Source organism: Carcharodon carcharias, chromosome 10 (assembly GCF_017639515.1).
Source record: "Carcharodon carcharias isolate sCarCar2 chromosome 10, sCarCar2.pri, whole genome shotgun sequence".
NCBI classification, from domain to species: Eukaryota; Metazoa; Chordata; class Chondrichthyes; order Lamniformes; family Lamnidae; genus Carcharodon; species Carcharodon carcharias.
Window position 1 is genome coordinate 109922429 of NC_054476.1, and position 19970 is coordinate 109942398.

General features: G+C 45.6%; 1 protein-coding gene across 2 annotated transcripts; it reads left to right on the forward strand.

Moving 5' to 3' along the window:
• Positions 1-1829: 1829 nt before the first annotated feature.
• On the forward strand, positions 1830-19711 carry prkrip1 (PRKR interacting protein 1). Of its 2 annotated transcripts, XM_041198341.1 has the most exons (7): positions 1830-1959; positions 6977-7055; positions 11578-11678; positions 13809-13894; positions 16743-16836; positions 16932-16999; positions 19216-19257. In XM_041198341.1, the coding sequence occupies exons 1-6, from the start codon at positions 1849-1851 to the stop codon at positions 16977-16979; spliced, it is 519 nt and encodes a 172-aa protein (XP_041054275.1). In that variant the 5' UTR covers positions 1830-1848; the 3' UTR covers positions 16980-16999; positions 19216-19257. The 2 variants fall into 2 exon arrangements, with proteins under 2 accessions (XP_041054275.1, XP_041054274.1); XM_041198340.1 differs by lacking the exon at positions 16743-16836 and having other exon boundaries at positions 19216-19711.
• Positions 19712-19970: the final 259 nt, after the last annotated feature.

Sequence of the window (19970 nt, forward strand, 5' to 3'; positions counted from 1 at the left end):
ACATTCCTGATTCATGCCTTGCAGATGGTGGACAAGCTTTGGAGTCAGGAGGTGAGTTACTTACCTCAGGATTCCTAGCCTCTGACCTGCTCTTGTAGCCACAATATATTTATATGGCTGGTCCAGTTCAGTTCTGGTCAATGGTAACCCCTAGGATGTTGATAGTGGGGGATTCAATGATGGTAATGCTATTGAATGTCAAGGATGGTTAGATTCTCTCTTGTTGGAGATGGTCATTGCCTGGCATGTGTGGCATGAATGTTACTTGCCACTTGTCAGCCCAAGCCTGAATATTGTCCAGGTCTTGCTGCATTTGGACATGGACTGCTTCAGTATCTGAGGAGTTGTGAATGGTGCTGAACATTGTGCAATCATCAGCAAACATCTCCACTTCTGATCTTATGAAAAGAGGAAGGTCATTGGAATGGTGAATATGATTGGGCCTAGGACACTACCTTGAGGAAGTCCCACAGTGATGTCCTGGGACTGAGAGGATTGACCTCCAACAACTACAACCATCTTCCTTTGTGCTAGGTATGACACCAACCAGTGGAGAGTTTTCCCCTCTGATTCCCTTTAACTCCAGTTTTGCTAGGGCTCCTTGATGCCACATTTGGTCAAATGCTGCCTTGATATCGAGGCCAATCACTCTGGGTTTGAATGTGACTTCCATACTGTGGGTGAGGAATCATAGAAAAGTTATAGCTCGGAGAGAAGCCATTCAGCCCATCTTGTCTATACCAGCTGAAAAAAACTAGCCACTCATTCTAATCCCACCTTCCAGCACCCGGTCCATAGCCTTGCAGGTTACAGCACTTCAGGTGCACATCCAGGTATCTTTCTGACTCTCTCCTTACCCCAGATCATGCTCTCTCCTTTACCCTCCCCACCACACCCCCAGTCCAGTGGAAACCACTTTGCATTCACAAACCCATTGGCTGATCATTACAGTTTGTTTCCTGTCACTCAGCCAATTTTGGATCCAACTCGTCACATTGCCCATGGGCTTTTATTTATTTGACCAGTCTGCTATGTGGGACCTTGTCAAATGCCTTATTAAAAGCCACGTAGACATCATCCACTACACTACCCTCATCGATCCTCCTTGTTACTTCCTCAAAAAATTCATTTAAGTTAGTAAGACATGACTTTCCTTGAACAGAACCATGCTGACTGTCCCAGATGAATTCATGCTTTTCAAAGTGACAGTTTATCCTGGCTCCCTGATAATTTGCCCACCATCAAAGTTACACTGAGTAACTGAGTTCTGAAGAAGAGTCATCTGAACTCAAAACGTTAACTCTGTCTTTCTCTCCACAGATGCTGTCAGACCTGCTGAGTTTTTCTAGCAATTTTTGTTTTTGTATCAAAGTTACACTGGCTGGGCTCTAATTTTTTGGCCTCTCCTTTTTTTAAACAACAAAGCTGGCAGATGTTCAATCCTTTGGTAGCTCCCCTGTATCTGATGAGGATTGAACAGTGGTCTTCAGGGATAGAATTCCTTCAGTTAGCAGCATAATTGTTTGCTTTATCTGACCTTGGAGAGCTGGAGTGAGGGAGGTGAAGATTCACAATGCTGACCCTCCATCTGCCTGCAGGCTGATATTTACCGATTAGGAAGAATGTGGAAGAGACTCAGGGATTTACTCTCTCACCACCTCACCATTCCAAACAATAAGTTCTTTCAGTCAACTACTGACTCCAGCCTCTCCTCCCAATTCACCTTCATCCTCAGCTGGAGTCAATGGGATTTTCTCTGGGGGGGGGGGTGTCGTCACGCTCCGTCACTAAATTGCGACACAATTCCCCGGCGCTATGAGGTCATCACCTCCGCGACGGATTTCCAAGATGGCGGAAGGAGCCAAGCGGCCCGTGAAGAAGGTGATGCAGCCGCTGGTTATCCCGAGGAACGCGGCCGAAGAACAGCGCCTGAAGCTGGAGCGGTTAATGAGGAACCCGGTGGGTTAAAAGAGGGAGGGGATCCCAGCAGTGGGAGTGGGCGGGGTGAAAGGGGTGTGAGACCCCCCGCGGGAGGGCAGGGGGAGGAGGAGAATCCCGGCAGGAGGGGGGAGGAATCGCTAGAGGAGGCGGGTGCAAGGGTTTAGAAATGCGATCCCCACAGGAGGTGGTGGGGGGAAGAGGCGGAACCCCTGCAAGAGCAGATAGATGGAGGAGGGGCGGGATCCCCACAGGGAGAGGGAGGAGGGGCGGGATCCCCACAGGGAGAGGGAGGAGGGGCGGGATCCCCACAGGGAGAGGGAGGAGGGGCGGGATCCCCACAGGGAGAGGGAGGAGGGGCGGGATCCCCACAGGGAGAGGGAGGAGGGGCGGGATCCCCACAGGGAGAGGGAGGAGGGGCGGGATCCCCACAGGGAGAGGGAGGAGGGGCAGGATCTCCACAGGGAGAGGGAGGAGGGGCAGGATCCCCACAGGGAGGGAGGAGAGGGAGGAGGAGCAGGATCCCCACAGGGAGAGGGAGGAGGGGCAGGATCCCCACAGGGAGAGGGAGGAGGGGCAGGATCCCCACAGGGAGAGGGAGGAGGGGCAGGATCCCCACAGGGAGAGGGAGGAGGGGCAGGATCCCCACAGGGAGAGGGAGGAGGGGCAGGATCCCCACAGGGAGAGGGAGGAGGGGCAGGATCCCCACAGGGAGAGGGAGGAGGGGCAGGATCCCCACAGGGAGAGGGAGGAGGGGCAGGATCCCCACAGGGAGAGGGAGGAGGGGCAGGATCCCCACAGGGAGAGGGAGGAGGGGCAGGATCCCCACAGGGAGAGGGAGGAGGGGCAGGATCCCCACAGGGAGAGGGAGGAGGGGCAGGATCCCCACAGGGAGAGGGAGGAGGGGCAGGATCCCAGTCGAGAAAGGGAAGACGGGCCGAGATCCCCATCGAAAAAGGAAGGAAGGGGCGAGGGTTGGGAGCCCCACAGAAGGAGACAAGGAAGCCGGACGGATCCCTGCAGGAGTGTGAGTGGGGAGACAGGAGACCCACAAGTTAGGGAGGAATCTCATAGGTGGAAGAGGGGCAGGATCCCCGCAGGGGGCTGGCGGGAGTGGGGAAGGAGTGTGGGGGAGGGATCCCTGCAGAGGGAGGGAGGAGGGAGCAACTGGATCCCTGTACGGCGAAGGGGCGTAGGATCTCTGTAGGGGGTGGGGGTGGGCAGGAGGCACAGGATGCCCATGGGGGAGGGAGGGAGCAAGTGAGATGAGAATCCTGCAAGAGGCGGGGGGGTGGGGGGGAGCAGGATCCCTGCAGGAGGCGGGAGGAGGAATGGGATCCCCACTGGAGGAGAGTGGGTTGGGGGGGATGGGATCCTCGCAGAGGGAGGGTGAGGATCCCTGCAGGAGGAGGAGGGAGGATGATTGGGAGGGAAGGAGTGGGGAGGAAGACAGGATCCCTGGAGGAGGGTTGAGAGGTGAATTAGTGGATCTTGGGGGCAGTGGGAGGAATACCCTTGCCGGGAGACGAGCGGGCTCCCGGGGGCAGGGAGGCAAGCGGGTTCCCGAGGGCTGCGGGTAAAGGGGGGATTGAATATCCAGGGTGGGGAGAGTGGAGATCGACTAGAGGGGATGATGTGGAAAATATAAGAAATAAGAACATGAGTAGACTACACCGGCCCTCCAGACTATGTGCATCAGATTCCCCAATCAGGGGCAATAACCTCTGTATTTACCCCATCAAGTCCCTTCAAAATATTGAATGTTTCAAATTCAACCTCTCCTTGTCCAATCTCCAGAGAATACGTGTCCAATTTACTCAGCCTCTCATCATAGGACAACTGTGTCATTCAGGCACCAATCTAGTGAAGTGTTGTTGTACCTCCTCCAATAAAAGTATATCTTTCCTCAAATATGGGGACCAAAGCTATACACTTGCAGCCATTGTACAGGGTTTTGAGGAGATCACACCTGGAGAACTGTGTGTTATTCTTATATTCCATTCCCCTTGCACTAAAAGCCAATGTGCCATTCGCCTTTTTAATTGCTTGCTGTACCTGCATGCTAAATTTTGTGTTCCTTGTACAAGTACACCTAAGTCCCTCTGAACATCAACGTTTACAAATTTCACGCCTTTAAAAAATATTTGTTTTTCTATTCCTATGACCAAAATGAATATCCCTACACTTCCCCACATTGTACTCCATATGCACCTTGTCACCCACTCACTTAACCTGTCGGTATCTCTTTGAGCCTCTTTGTGTCCTCACAGCTCGCATTGTCACGTTGCTTTCTGTTTCTTCGTTTGTCATTAATATAGATTATAAATAGCTGAGGTCCCAGCGCTAATCCTTGGTGCACTCCACTAATCACAACGTACCAACTTGAAAATGCCCTGTTTATCCATACTCTCTGCTTTCTGGCCATTAACCAATCCTCCATTCATGCTAATTTACTGTCCCCTACTCCATGAGCCCCTACATTGACTATTTTGCCCTTTTATGTGGCACCTTATCAAATGCCTTTTTGGAACCCAAGTATATTCCATTTACCACTTCCCTTTATCTACCCTACTAGTTACATCCTCAAAAAAGTTTTTAATAAACATTATTTACTTTTTGTAATACCATGTTGACTTTGTCTGATCACACTGTGATTTTCTAAGTGCAGTGTGAAGGATTCCTTAATAGATTCCAGCATTTTCCTGACAACTGATGTCAAGCTAACTGGTCTGTAGCTCCATTTTCTCTCTCTCTTTTGTTGAATAGCGGTGTCACATTTGCTAACTCCAATCAGCTGGGACTGTTCTAGAATCCAGGGAATTTTGGAAAATTGTAACCAGTGCACCTCTGCAGTTATCCCCTTTTGAGCACTAGGATGTAACAATCAGATCCTGGGGATTTGTCGTATTTTAGTTCCTTAGGTTTTCCAATACTTTTATCTGCTAATTACTTCAGGTTCCTCGCATTTATTAGCTCCTAGTTTACTCTCTATTTTTGGTATGTAACTTATGCCTCCAACTTTGAAAACAGGCACAAAATGGGAAGTGAGAATGGAAATTGCAGCAACATTGACAATAATTTTCCAGTCTTCCTTAGACTCATGGATGGTCCCAGAGGAGTGGAGAATTGCAAACGTTACAACCTTTTTTTAAAAAATGGTGTAAGAATAAGCCCAGCAACCACAGGCCAGCCAGTTTAACTGCAGTGGCGGGGAAACTATTAGAAGCAATAATTCGGTACAAAATTAATAGTCACGTGTACAAATGTAGGTTAATTAATGACAGCCAACATGGATTTCTTAAGGGAAAATCATGCTTGACTAACTTGCTGGAGTTGCATGATGAGGTAACCAAGATGGTTGATAAGGGTAATGCTGTTGATGTGGTGTACAGACTTTCAAAAGGCATTTGATGCAATGCCACACCACAGAATTGTGAGCAAAGTTATAACTCGTGGAATAAAAGGCACACTAGCAACATGGATATGAAATTGGATATGAACAACAGGAGACAGAGGGCAGTGATTAATGGATGATTTTCCTGCTGGAGGAATGCTTGTAGTAGAATTCCCCAGAGGTCAGTATTGGGACCCTTGCTTTTTCTGATAAATATATTCATGACCTAGACCTTGATGTCCAAGTTTGCAGATGATACAAAACTTGGAAGAATTGTAAACTATGAGGTGTATGGTGTAGAACTGCAAAGGGAAAAAGACAAGTAGGTGGATTGGGCAGACAGATGGCAGATGAAGTTCAATATGGAGAAGTGTGAGGTGATTTATTTTGGTAAGAAGAACGTGGACAGCACATATGAAATAAAGGGTGCAACTCTAAAGGGGGTCGAGGAGCAGATGGACCTGGGTGTATATGTGTAGAAATCATTGAAGGTGGCAGGATAGGTTGAGAACAGTTAGTTAAACATACAGTATCCTGGGTTTTATTAATAAGGGCATAGAGTACAAGAGCAGCAAGGATATGTTCAATTTGTATAAGTTACTAGTTTGGCCTCAGCTGGAGTATTGTGTCCAGTTCTGGGCACTGCACTTTAGGAAGGATGTGAATGCATTGGAGAGAGTGCTAGTTTACTTTCATTTTGCCCCTTTTTAATCAACATTTGTTGGCCTTTTGCTGGTTTCTAAAGCACTTCCAATCGTCAACTATTCTTTATAACATTACAAGCACCTTCTATTAATTTTTCTCGCTGAGTTTTTGTTTTTCAATGGAATGTATTTTTGATAAACATTTTGAATTGTTTCTGTAAATTGTTCCCCACTGCTTATTTACTTCCATACCTTTTAGTCTTTTTAACCAATCAACCTTAGCAAGCTATTCCCTTCATACCAATGTAATTGGCTTTGGTTTAAGTTTAAGATTCGTGATTGGGATTGGAGCATATTGTTTTCAAACTTAATATGGAATTCAATTGTATTATGATTACTATTTCACAGTGGATATTTTACAATGAGATTACTACTTAACCCTGCCTCATTGCACAATATTAGATTTAAAACAGCTTTATCCTTAGTTGGTTCCACAATGTATTACTCCAGGAATCCATCATGAAAACATTTTACAAACTCATCTTCCGGACTAACTTTGCTAATTTGACTTGTCCAGTCTATATGAAGATTAAAGTCCTTCACAATTATTACATTGCCTTTGTTACAAGTTCCAATCATTTCTCACTTAATGCTGTGCCCAATGGCATAGCTACTGTTAGGAGTGGGGGAATCTAAATTTGCGAGAGAAAGGGGGAATCTGATTACCTGGAAAGGGGGAGATTGAATGCTTGGGGAGGGGGTGGAGACAAGGTAGACTGAATACTGGGGGGGAATAGAGAGATTGGTGTGAGGGGAAGGGGAGAGTGGTGTCAGGGGGAGGAGGGGGGAGTGGTGTTGAGCAGGAGGGGGAGGTTGTGCCAGCAGTGTGATGTTATTGTCGACCTTAGCATTTTTTGACCCTGCTGAAATCTTGCTCGTGTTGAGGGCAGTTTGGAATGTTCTGTTTTGATCAAAGTTTTACCCAAATTTCTCATTTTAGGAAAAGCAAGTTCCAATCTTGGAGAAACCCAGGGACTGGGCTCCACGGCCACCACCAGAATTTGTTCGTGATGTTATGGGTAAATGTTTCTTTTATGTTAGGAAACCTGTGTCTTCAAGATGTGAATGTGATCGAAGGCTTACTCCCCCCTGCACCAGCACTTTCCCTTACTCTCCCCACCCCCAGTGTGTCCCACTCTCACTTTGCTGCTTTGCAGTGATTAACTCCACTGAAGTGCAGTTCCTTTGATGAGTGATCTTTCTTCAGCAGTCAGACTTAGTGTGTTAGGAGACTGTGTAATCCAGTTTCTAACAATTTTAAATTCATTAAGTTGGAGCTGAATTCCTCCACACAGAACAGTTAGTGGGTAGTAGATGACGAGAAATATCTAAAATAATACGTAGCACTGTTTGGTAATAAGACATTCAATCCTACAGCTGTGTCCACTCCTGCCTGTCCTCACTCAGTTTCTCCCATGAGGTGTTCCTGACTCTGGACATGCACTAACCAGATAATAATTAGAGACTCCGGCCCCCTCCCACAACTCTTTCTCCGGTACATTGATGATTGCTTTGGTGCTGCTTCGTGCTCTCGTCTGGACCTGGAAAAATTTTTAACTTTCCTTCCAATTTCCATCCCTCCATTTTTACATGGTCCATCTCTGACAATTCCCTTCCCTTCCTTGACCTCTCTGTCTCAATTTCTGGTGATAGACTGTCCACTAATATTCATTACAAGCCTACCAGCTCCCACAGCTACCTCGACTACAGCTCCTCACACTCCGCTTCCTGTAAGGAGTCCATCCCATTCTCTCAGTTTCTTCACCTCCGTCGCATCTGTTCTGATGATGCCACTTTCAAAAACAGTTTCTCTGACATGTCTTCTTTAACCGAGGTTTTCCACCCATGGTGGTTGAAAGGGCCCTCAACCGTGTCCGGCACATCTCGCGCACATCGGCGCTCACACCTTCCTCTCCCTCCCAGAACCATGATAGGGTACCCCTTGTCCTCACTTATCACCCCACCAGCCTCTGCATTCAAAGGGTCATCCTCCGCCATTTCTGCCAACTCCAGCATGATGCCACCATCAAACATATCTTCCCCTCACCCCCACCTGGCGACATTCTGCAGGGATCATTCCCTCCGGGACACCCTGGTCCACTCCTCCATCACCCCCTACACCTCAACCCCCTCCCATGGCGCCTTCCCATGCAATCGCAGAAGATGCAACACCTGCCCCTTTACTTCCCCTCTCCTCACCGTCCATGGGCCCAAACACTCCTTTCAAGTGAAGCAGCATTTCACTTGCACTTCCCTCAATTTAGTCTACTGCATTCGCTGCTCCCAATGCGGTTTCCTCTACATTGGAGAGACCAAACGCAGACTGGGTGACCGCTTTGCAGAACATCTTCGGTCTGTCCGCAAGCATGACCCAGACCTCCCTGTTGCTTGCCATTTTAACACACCACCCTGCTCTCATGCCCACATGTCCGTCTTTGGCTTGCTGCATTGTTCCAGTGAAGTTCAACGCAAACTGGAGGAACAGCACCTCATCTTCCGACTGGGCACTTTACAGCCTTCCGGACTGAATATTGAGTTCAACAATTTTAGATCATGAACTCTCTCCTCCATCCCCACCCCCTTTCCGATCCCCCTTTTTTCCAATAATTTATATAGATTTTTCTTTTCCCACCTATTTCCATTATTTTTAAATGTATTTCCATCCATTGTTTTATCTTTGCCTTTTAGCCTATTTCGATCCCTTTCCCCCCACCCCATCCCCACTAGGGCTATCTGTCCCTTTATTATCACATTCCTTAGATAATATCACCATCTTCAACATCTCTTTGTCCTTTTGTCTATGACATCTTTTGGTTATCTCCACCTATCACTGGCCCTCAGCTCTACTTGTTACCACCACCCCCCCCAAACCAGCTTATATTTCACCTCTTTTCTATTTTTCCTTACTTCTGTTAAAGAGTCATACGGACTCGAAACGTTAACTGTGTTCCTCTCCACAGATGCTCTCAGACCTGCTGAGTTTTTCCAGGTATTTTTGTTTTTGTTAATAATTAGAGGCTGTAGCCCAGTTGGCTCCTCCACTCCCCAAAGGTGCCGGGATCCATTGAAGACCCACTATAGAAATGAGATCAGAACACTCAGCATACTTGGGCCTTGCAGCATACCCAGCTGAGTGCTAGGATCCCTTCAGGGTTTTTGAAAGGAAAATGCCTGTTCTTCTGCAGTCTGTTCTGTTACCTGGGCTTTTCTGGTTAACATACTGTGTTGTCTGGTTATAGTGATATACATGTTTCCATTCTTCCTTCACCTGATGAATAAATGACTCTTAAGCAGTGTGGCACTAAGCAATCTATTTGGCTTTCTTTGCTGACTAGGCAGTGAATCTTTACAATTCTCCTTTCTCTCTTCTGCAGTGCTCTAGTTTCTGTTTATAAACGCCCATTTCATATCTTTTGAAAAGTTTGTTTTGCACCTTAAAGATAGTTTGTAATGTTCAAAGTGGTGAAGGGAAATCTCTAACTGAGCAGGATGGTTATGGAGCAGAGGTGTTAAGTAAATATATTGAATTGGTTTTTATAAATTATGATGGAAGTGAGAAGGATGCTAAAGCAGAGCATGGAAGAGGCAGGAAGAGGCAACTGTCAGAAAACAATTGCTTCTGAAAAAAATAAGAACTCCAGTTGGAAAAGTGATTGGGCTCTGATGGCTGTTCCCTAGGCTGTTAGAAAGACTGAGAGGAAAGGTCATCATGGTGTGAGAGGAGAGTACTGAAGTTGAAAGGAAATAGGTGGATAAACTGGAGGCCAGCCACTGAAATTACCATAGACCACCCAGTGGGGGCAGGACCATGCCCCCCCCCCCCCCCCCCGGCTGGGGGCGAATGTATGGATTAACTAAGGATGGCACAGTTTGATAAAGAGAAGTCAAGCTTGACAAATTTTATAGTTTTTTTAGTAGTGAATAATTGCTTAGTTAAAAGAAATGCAATAGGTGTGATGCATAAAGATTTTCAGAAGGTGTTCAATAAGGTGTCACAGAAGACTTTTGAAAAATTCAAGCGTATGGTTTTAAAGAAATGTGGCAGCATAGATAGGAAGTTGGTTGATATACAGAAAACCCACCTTAAAATTAATGCTGGACTATTTATTAGGGAACAAAAACAGAAAATGCTGAAAAAACTCAGGTCTAGCAGCATCTGAGGAGAGAGAAAAAAGTTAACATTTCAAGTCAGTATGACTCTTCAGAGCTAAAGAAAAGTGGGAATGTGATAAAATTTATACTGTTTAAGGGGTGGTGGGGCAGGTGGAGCTGGATAGAAGGCCAGCGATAGGTAGGGACAAAGGAGAGATTGACACATGCCATGACCTGAAAACAAAAGGAGTGTTGATGGTAGTGGTTAGTGCTGTAAAAGGTGCTAATAGTGGCGTAAAGGTAAGAAAGCAGAGATAACTGCAAAACAATGAAAATAAATGGATAAAAAATAAAAATTAACGTAGGAAAAAGGGGGGTGAAGATGGAGGAGAGAGTTCATGGTCTGAAGTTGTTGAACTCAATGTTAAGTCTGGAAGGCTGTAAAGTGCCTGGTTGGAAGATGAGGTGCTGTTCCTCCAGTTTGCGTTGGGCTTCACTGGAACATTGCAGCAGGTCAAGGATGGACATGTAGGCATGAGAGCAGGATGGAGTGTTAAAATAGTGAGTGACCGGAAGGTCTGGGTCATGCTTGTGGACACTCTGGAGGTGTTCCACAAAGTGGTCACCCAGTGTGCGTTTTCTTTCCCCAAGCACAAACATCAAAATATTTAACTTGAACTTAATGCCACCCTCTGGCTATGACCCACCAAATCCCTAAACTTTGGGCAGTTACCAGCCAGTTACTGATAGTTACCAACCTGCCATTGGTGTCCTATTTTATTTGTTTGATCCCAACAAATCAGTGCTGAGACAATAACTCCTATGATTGTGGTTGTTTCTCCTGAAAGAAAAATGTAAATTGGAGGTTGGCTTGTGGCATTTCCCTCCCTCCCCTCATCCTTTTTAAATACATAGCTGAACTTCTGTCCTGAACACCAAACCCCTGTTGTGACAAGGGAGAGAGTTCTATAGTTTCATTTAAGAAGGGTGTGTAAAACCGAGACAAGCAACTAATTGACTTTGTGGAAGTGTCTTTAAAAGCTCATCTCTCTTCCTCTTGCACACTTAGGCAAAATTGTATCACCTTCTACAATTATACATTAATAATGAGAGAACATATTATTTACTTGGAGGAGAGAGAGGTACAGTGGTAACAGATTAGCTGAAACTTTTTAGACAGTCTGAACAATGACTGTTCTTCCATCTGACAATATGCAGAGCTGCCTGTTGGATGCTGAGAGTGTAGCCAGGTCACACTTTATTCTCTCTTCTTTCTGGATGTTGATACAAGTAACTTCGATGGGTTGCTGATGTGTGATTGACAGTCCTTTAGATCAGACATAAATTGGAGTTCTTGATTTGCAAGCCTTGAGTGTTAATCATTTTTCTCTCTACTACACACTCTTCCTCTCCTCCATGTTAAATGTCATAATCGTGCTGTGATAATAGGATCTAGTGCCGGTGCAGGCAGTGGAGAGTTCCATGTCTACAGACACCTACGTCGAAGGGAGTATATGAGAGAAGAATTCATGGAAAAGCAAGCAGCACAGGTGTGTATAGCTGCATGATTGTTTCCTATCAAAACTTCAGGTAAAGAGAAAGCAGTGTTAGTATGAACTCCAAAGCCTCAGCAACACTGAAGAGCAGAGATTTTAAACAGGAAAGCTTGGTTAGACTGCCTCCAAATACTAACTCTGAAACTTTTAATTAATGATTAGATTTTGCCTGAATAATGTAGTCTGACTGTGTATTTGAAGTTGATAGGATAATATTGACTGGCCTCCTGTTAGTATCAGGTGTGTATTGCAGCACATGTGGTTGTTTCTGTTGCACACTATTCTGTCTCCACACTTCTTAACAATCAGCTTTCTGTTAGTCAGAATTGAAAGTTCACATATGGCAATGTCTTTCGACTATGAACATGGGGTTACAAATGTTGGGAGAAAGCCTAAATTGTAGCAGCCATACACGTGTTTTCATAAATGCCTGCACAAAGGTGTTGCTAAAATTATATTAGATGCGCAGGAAATAGGTTGGGATAAAAGAGACCTTAGACCGGTGATTAAACTGGAATTTAAGAGTTTCAAGCACACAAGTCATTAAAAACTGGCTCACTAGTCCAAAAGCAGAAGACTAATTGGGTATTGGGCTGCATCACGTGCTAGAAAATGTGAAAACAGGAACTCATTACAGCAATTGCAAAGGTGATCAATGTTTATTTGGGGTATTGTGTTCAGTTCTGAACTCCTTGCCTGAAGAAGGATATACTAAACTTTGGGGGAGTCCAGCAACAAATCACCAGAGTGACATCAGGGATGAAAGGAATGAGTTGTGATAGATTGGGTAACTTAATGGACCTGGGGAGGTTAATTAAAATGATGAAGGGAAATGACAAACTAGATGGGGCTTAACTCTTCCTTCCAGTAGGAATACAAAGTCTTACCATGAGAACTAAGCAAATCCAGGAAACAGTGTTGATATTGGGATTTGTTCGGATGTGAAGTGCAACAAGCCCAGAAGATCAATGATACAGAATCAGTTGAAGTCTTCAAATGGTGGTTCAGGAAGCAAGAATATGGAGACAGATTGGGAAATTTGAATTAATCAAGTTTCACTGCTGTAGATAGTAGAATGCAGTCTGCTCAATAGGACTTCCATTCCTAATCAATACAATGAAGGTGATCCTGTTATTGCTTCACATTAAGTGGCAGAAGAAAAGGTGACTAATTTCACTTTTCATGTTTGTGGCCTGTGGAATATGTATTCTGTTAAAATAAAAAGTGTATCATTAACATGTTGGTCTTTACACAATTTGCCTGCTATATCTATTTTTAATTCGCTCATGGGATGTGATTTATTGCCCATTCCTAATTGCCCTTGTTCACAGGGCATTTAAGAGTCAACCACCACATTCCCATGGGTCTGGAGTCATGTGTAGGCCAGACCAGGTAAAGATTAGTGAACCAGATGGGTTTTTACAGCAATCAGCAATGGTTTGGTGGTCATCATCAGACTTTCAATTCCAGATTTTTTTTATTGAATTCAAATGTCACCATCTGCTGTGTCGGGATTTGAACCCTGGTCCCCAGCACATTACCCTGGGTCCCTGGAAGACTAGTCAGTGACAATATCACTATGTCACCGCCTCGTATGAGGTGGACTGAAACCTAATATATATTTCCACACTGGGACTTGACAGTAAGCAAGTAAAATAATCATACTGTAATAGGGTATATGGAAGAACTGTTTGAAGACCTAGGTTTGACTGAAATCAGCAGAGTTTTTAAATCAGTAAATCCTGAGCATTAAGTAATTAATTGCGCTGTAACCAGGTGGGAGGAATTTTTATGGAACAGCCCGGTCTAATGGAAATAGTGCATTTAATATATTGTAAATGGTTCCCTTGTAGTTAATCACTCAGTGTGGGCAGTTGGCATCATAAGTATTGTTGCTGCATTAATTCAGCAAGGGTTGTAATTCTGAAAGTCTCTGTTACTGTACCCTGTTCTCAATAGAATTGAGATGCCTAAAACATTGGAGAGGAAAACAAGCTTCTGCTCATCTGCTCTTGCAATGACATTAAACATGCGATTGTCTTTGAAATATCTCCTGGAAGTGTGATGAGTACGAGGCTGTGCTGTTTGGCTGCATGATTCACCTGAGGACTTATTACTTTACAGCAACGTCTGGAGGACGAATTCCAGAGGAAATTAGACAATAATCGGAGAGTAGCGGAAGAGAAGACAGAGAAGCGCAGGAAGAAACGGTAAAAGCAGCCGGACTGCTCCTGGATCCAGGAGACCCTGAAAGTGATTGGACATTACAATTCTTAACACATTCCCATTTTATTCCCACTGGATTCAGTGGAACTGGTGCAGTGTGTGATTGGAATTGTCATCCCATCATACCTGTTGTTTTGTCAGATTCAGTTATGGGTTTGAGCAGTTTCTATCTGTAATTACAATGATGCGTCCTTTGATGGAGCACTAACCTACAAAGTAAGAAGGCTACGGGGTCAATCCCCTCCCTGTGTGGAGATAGCTGATCGCAGCCAGGGTGGTCTGTGGTTTTACAGTTTGTTTTGAACCAGCATTGCATCTGCATTAGTTTGGGAATACGGTCACATGAAACTGCAGCCAAATTTACCAAGAGCCCGAATGATTACAGCCTTGGTTCAAACATAGACAAAAGAGCTGAACTCTCGAGGTGAGGTGAGAGTGACTGCCCTTGACATCAAGGCAGCATTTGACCGAGTGTGGCATCAAGGAGCCCTAGCAAAACTGAAGTCAATGGGAATCAGGGGAAAACTCACCACTGGTTGGAGTCATACCTAGCATAAAGGAATATGGTTGTGGTTGTTGGGGGTCAGCCATCTGTGCTCCAGGACATCACCACAGGAGTTCCTCAGGGTAGTGTCCTCGGCCCAACCATCTTCAGCTGCTTCATCAATGACCATCCTTCCATCATAAGGTCATATGTGGGGATGTTCGCTGATGATTGCACAATGCTCAGCACCATTCATGACTCCTCAGATACTGAAGCAGTCTATGTCCAAATGCAGCAAGACCTGGACAATGTCCAGGCTTGGGCTGACAAGTGGCAAGTAACATTAGAATGTAAGAACTAGGAGCAGAAGTAGGCAATTCAGCCCCTCAAGCCTGCCCTGCCATTCATTACGATCATGGCTGATCTAATTTCAGCCTCAACTCCAATTTCACTCCCTCTCTCCATAACCTTTCAACCCATTACTAATTAAATCTGTCTATCTCCTCCTCAAATTTATTCAGCCTCCCGGCATCCACTGCACTCTGAGGTAGTGAATTCCACAGATTCATGACCCTTTGAGAAAAGTAATTTCTCCTCATCTCTGATTTAAATCTACCACCCCTTAGCCTAAAACTATGGCCTCTCGTTCTAGAATGCCCCACAAGGGGAAACATCTGCTCCACATCTACTATGTCCATCTCCTTTAGCATCTTATATACCTCAATTAGATCTCTCATCCTTCTAAACTCTAGCGAGTATAGGTGTAAACTGCTCTATCTCTCCTCATGAGATAACCCCGCACCTCTGGAATCAATCTAGTGAACCTCTGAACCGCCTCCAATGCAACTACATCCTTCCTCAAATACGGGGACCAAAACTGTGCACAGTACTCCAGGTGCAGTCTCGCCAATGCCTTGTACAGTTGCAACAACACTTCCCTATTTTTATACTCTATTCCTTTAGCAATAAATGCCAAAATTCCATTTGCCTTCCTTATTACCTGCTGTACCTGTATACTAGCTTTCAGTGATTCATGCACGAGGACACCCAGATCCTTCTGCACAGAAGCATTCTGAAGTTTCTCTCCATTTAAATAATAAGTCGCCTTTTTATTCTTCCAACCAAAATGGAAAACCTCTCACTTATCCACGTTAAACTCCATCTGCCAAATTTAGGCCCATTCACCTAACCTGTCCATATCCATTTGTAATTTTCTTATTTCTTCATTGCAACTTACTTTCCCACCTATTTTGGTGTCATCTGCAAATTTAGCTATAATACCTTCTAATCCTGAATCCAAGTCATTAATATAGATTGTAAATAGTTGGGGCCCAAGGACCAAACCCTGTGGCACCCCACTGGTTACAGCTCACCATTCAGAAACAGACCCATTTATCCCGACTCTCTGTTTTCTGTTGGTGAGCCAATCCTCTATCCAAGCTAATATATTACCCCTAACTCCATGTGATCTTATCTTGTGTGTTAATCTTTTGTGTGGCACCTTATCAAAGGCCTTCTGGAAGTCCAGATATACTACATCTACAGGATCCCCATTTGCTTGTGTTCGCACCACACAAGTGCCAGGCAATGACAATCAACAAGACAGAATCCAGCCATCACCACTTGATGTTCAGTAGCATTACCATCACTATATTCTCCCACTATCAACATCCTGGGGATTACCATTGACCAGAAATTGAACTGGATTAGCCATATAAATACTGTGGCTACAAGAGCAGGTCAGAGGTTAGGAATAGTGCGGCAAGTAACCCACTTCCTGACTCCCCAAAGCTTGTCCACCATCGGCAAGGCAGAAGTCATGAGTGTGATGGAATACTCCCCACTTGCCTAGATGAGTGCAGCTCCTACAACACTCAAGCTGGGCACCATCCAGGACAAAGCAGCCTGCTTGATTGGCACCACACCCACAAACATTCACTCCCTCCATCACAGACGCACAGTAGCAGCAGTGTATACCACCTACAAGATCCACTGCAGGAATTCACCAAGGCTCCTTAGACATCATCTTCCAAACCCACGACCACTACCATCTAAAAGGACAAGGGCAGCAGATAGATGGGAACACCACCAACTGGAGGTTCCGCTCCAAGTCATTCAACATTCTGACTTGGAAATATATCGCCGTTCCTTCAGTGTCGCTGGGTCAAAATCCTGGAACTCCTTTCCTAACAGCACTGTGGATGTACCTACACCACGTGGATTGCAGTGGTTCAAGAAGGCAGCTCACCACCTAGGGCAAATAGGGACGGGTAATAAATACTGGCCTAACCAGCGAAGCCCACTTCCTATGAATGAATTTTGTAAAAATCAGGTTTTTCTCCAAGCAGGAATTCACTTGGATTCAGCACAAGGGAAAAGTTATTGATCACGGAGATACTTGCAGCCATCACTAGCCAATCTAATACATACTACATACTAGCTGTAAGCAAAGATTTTTACCCGAGTTGGGAAGAATTAATCAACAATGTTGAGTTGTAATTTGCTCCTTATATTTCAAATTATTTTCCTCTTTGTAGTCAGAAGTTAAAGGAGAAGAAAATATTGGTGAAGAAAGCCAAGAATGAGCTGACGAAAACTACAGAAGGTGAGTTATGCTCAATTTGAAATCCATTCCTGCCTGCATAAAAGTGATAGGATGCTTATTTCAACTTGTTCCTCCCTGGATTGGTTTAATGAACATAGAATGCTGAAGGACCCATCCAAATCATTGCTGCTCGTTTTGTGACTTAGATACCGCTTCTAGAACTGCTTAAGAAATAAAGCAGAAACTGCTGGAAATGCTCAGCCGATCAGGCAGCGTCTATGGGGAGAGAAATAAGCGTTAATATTTCAGGTTGTGACTGTCATGATAATAGTTGATTGTGGTAGTGAACTCCACTATTAGATACTATATGGTACTCTGTACTAGTTATGGGGTCACCTGACCTGGGGGTTGAAGATCAGCACATGTTGGAGCCTGTCTTGATCGAATTCAGTTACTGCAGATATGTGTTCATGTTAGGAAAATGTCCCTCTGTCTATGCCCTGTTTGTCTCTGGCTGTCTTGCTGTCTGTGCAGTGTCTGTCTCAGACTGTCCCGCTGTCTGTGCTGTGTCTGTCTCAGGTGGCATCAGTGTTTGTGCCCTGACTGTGTTCTGTCTATCTTGAGCTGCTCTGCTGTCTGTGCTGTGTCTGTCTTGGACTGTTTCGCTGAAATGTGTCCTGTTGTCTCGGACTGTCCCCTTGCCTGTGCCCCGTCTGGCTCGGGCTGTGCCCTTGCCTGTGCCCCGTCTGGCTCGGGCTGTGCCCTTGCCTGTGCCCTGTCTGGCTCGGGCTGTGCCCTTGCCTGTGCCCCGTCTGGCTCGGGCTGTGCCCTTGCCTGTGCCCCGTCTGGCTCGGGCTGTGCCCTTGCCTGTGCCCCGTCTGGCTCGGGCTGTGCCCTTGCCTGTGCCCCGTCTGGCTCGGGCTGTGCCCTTGCCTGTGCCCCGTCTGGCTCGGGCTGTGCCCTTGCCTGTGCCCCGTCTGGCTCGGGCTGTGCCCTTGCCTGTGCCCCGTCTGGCTCGGGCTGTGCCCTTGCCTGTGCCCCGTCTGGCTCGGGCTGTGCCCTTGCCTGTGCCCCGTCTGGCTCGGGCTGTGCCCTTGCCTGTGCCCCGTCTGGCTCGGGCTGTGCCCTTGCCTGTGCCCCGTCTGGCTCGGGCTGTGCCCTTGCCTGTGCCCCGTCTGGCTCGGGCTGTGCCCTTGCCTGTGCCCCGTCTGGCTCGGGCTGTGCCCCGTCTGGCTCGGGCTGTCCCCTTGCCTGTGCCCCGTCTGGCTCGGGCTGTCCCCTTCCCTGTGCCCCGTCTGGCTCGGGCTGTGCCCCGTCTGGCTCGGGCTATCTCCTTGCCTGTGCCCCATCTGGCTCGGCTGTGCCCCGTCTGGCTCGGGCTGTCCCCTTGCCTGTGCACTGCCTGTCTGCCGTGTTGTCTCATACTGTCCCGCTATCAGTGTTCTGTCTGTCTCAGGCTGCGCCACTGGCAGTCCCATGTCTGTCTCAGGCTGCGCCACTGCCTGTGTTCTGTCTCTGTCTAGGATTCACATTTCAATTCCATATAAAAACAAATGAGAAATCAATATAACGTGAGAAAAATATAGCAGTTAATTAAAATAAAGAAATTTAGCCCATCAAGCTGCTCAGAATATATTTTCACATTTCTTCCTTTCAGTCAGTCTGGAAAAGACACTGACAGTAAAGTTTATTGCATAATAGGCACTAAAAATGGCAAATATTGCAATTGCATGATCAACTTAGCTGCTTTTTGAGAATCTCTGATCAGGTTTTGACTATATTTTGTCTTCTCTGAAAGTCGATATTATCCCCAGACCCAACATAGACGGGTAGCCAAGTACTGTTCAGAAAATCCCGCACTCCCATCCTGTGCAGTTTGGTAAATCTTCATCAGTCTGATTCTCCTGTGCAACTGGCTGGTGTATCTCTTCTCCAGCAATGACACTTGGTTTGCCCAAAACATATCAAAGCAAGCAAGATGGCACATAAACTTTAGAACCATTTTGACAGGAGCTGATAATTTCTTGACCTCTGGTGAAAATCAGGGCTAACAGATACCACTCCCCTCTTGCTTATACTCAGACTTGGAAAACAATTGTCCACAGAGCAGATTTCAATGCAGTTATGCTATTATTGAGGCACAGTGGGTAAGGACAGCACTGATTTATATGAACAAATATCCTGGGAGTTTTTTGCCTTGAGTTGCTAGGAGGAAAAGGGTTAAACTCAGTGTCCCTCTGTGAATCCAGGTATAACCTTTCCAACCTCTGCTCTAGGACCTGATGAAGATTCCAGCAGTAAGGAAGAGGTGAAAACCTCAAAAGAGAAGGTAGACGATAGTGAAGAACTCAGCTTTGTGATGGGTGGTCGGTGACCTGAGCCCTGATGAAACAAGAACTCAATCTAACACGGGAATCTGAGATTGTGGAAGATTTGTTCATCCAATACTTCTGAACCCAAAATAAAAATATTTGCTGGAAATACTCAGCAGGTCTGACAGTATCCAGGGAGTGAGAAACAGAGTTAACGTTTCAGTCCTTCTGTCAGAACTATTCTTTTAATTTCAGATTTCCAGTATCTGCGGCATTTTGCTTTGGTACTTTGAACCCAGGCTGCCTTTTCTAAGCATAGAACAAGCAAAAGATCTATCTTTCAATTTTGTGTGAAGTAATTTTTCTGGAACATTTGATATTCAAATGGAAAATGCATTTGTAAGTCCTGACTCTTGTACAGTGTATTTAACATAAAAAATTAGTAAAACATTTTATACAACTATAGATTTAATGTGTGAACCTTGTGCCCATTTATAGGTCTTTTGTCAGAAGATTTAACTCCAGGTAAAGTTTAAGACTGACATAACATTTTTGAATTCTTTCATGGAATGTGAGCATTGCTCATCCCTACTTGTCCCTGAGTAGGTGGTAGTGAGCTGCTACTTTTAGCAGCTGTAGTCCATCTGGTTTAGTACACCCACAGTGGATGACTGCACAATGTTCATCACCATTTGGAGTGGGGAGGTTCTAGGATTTTG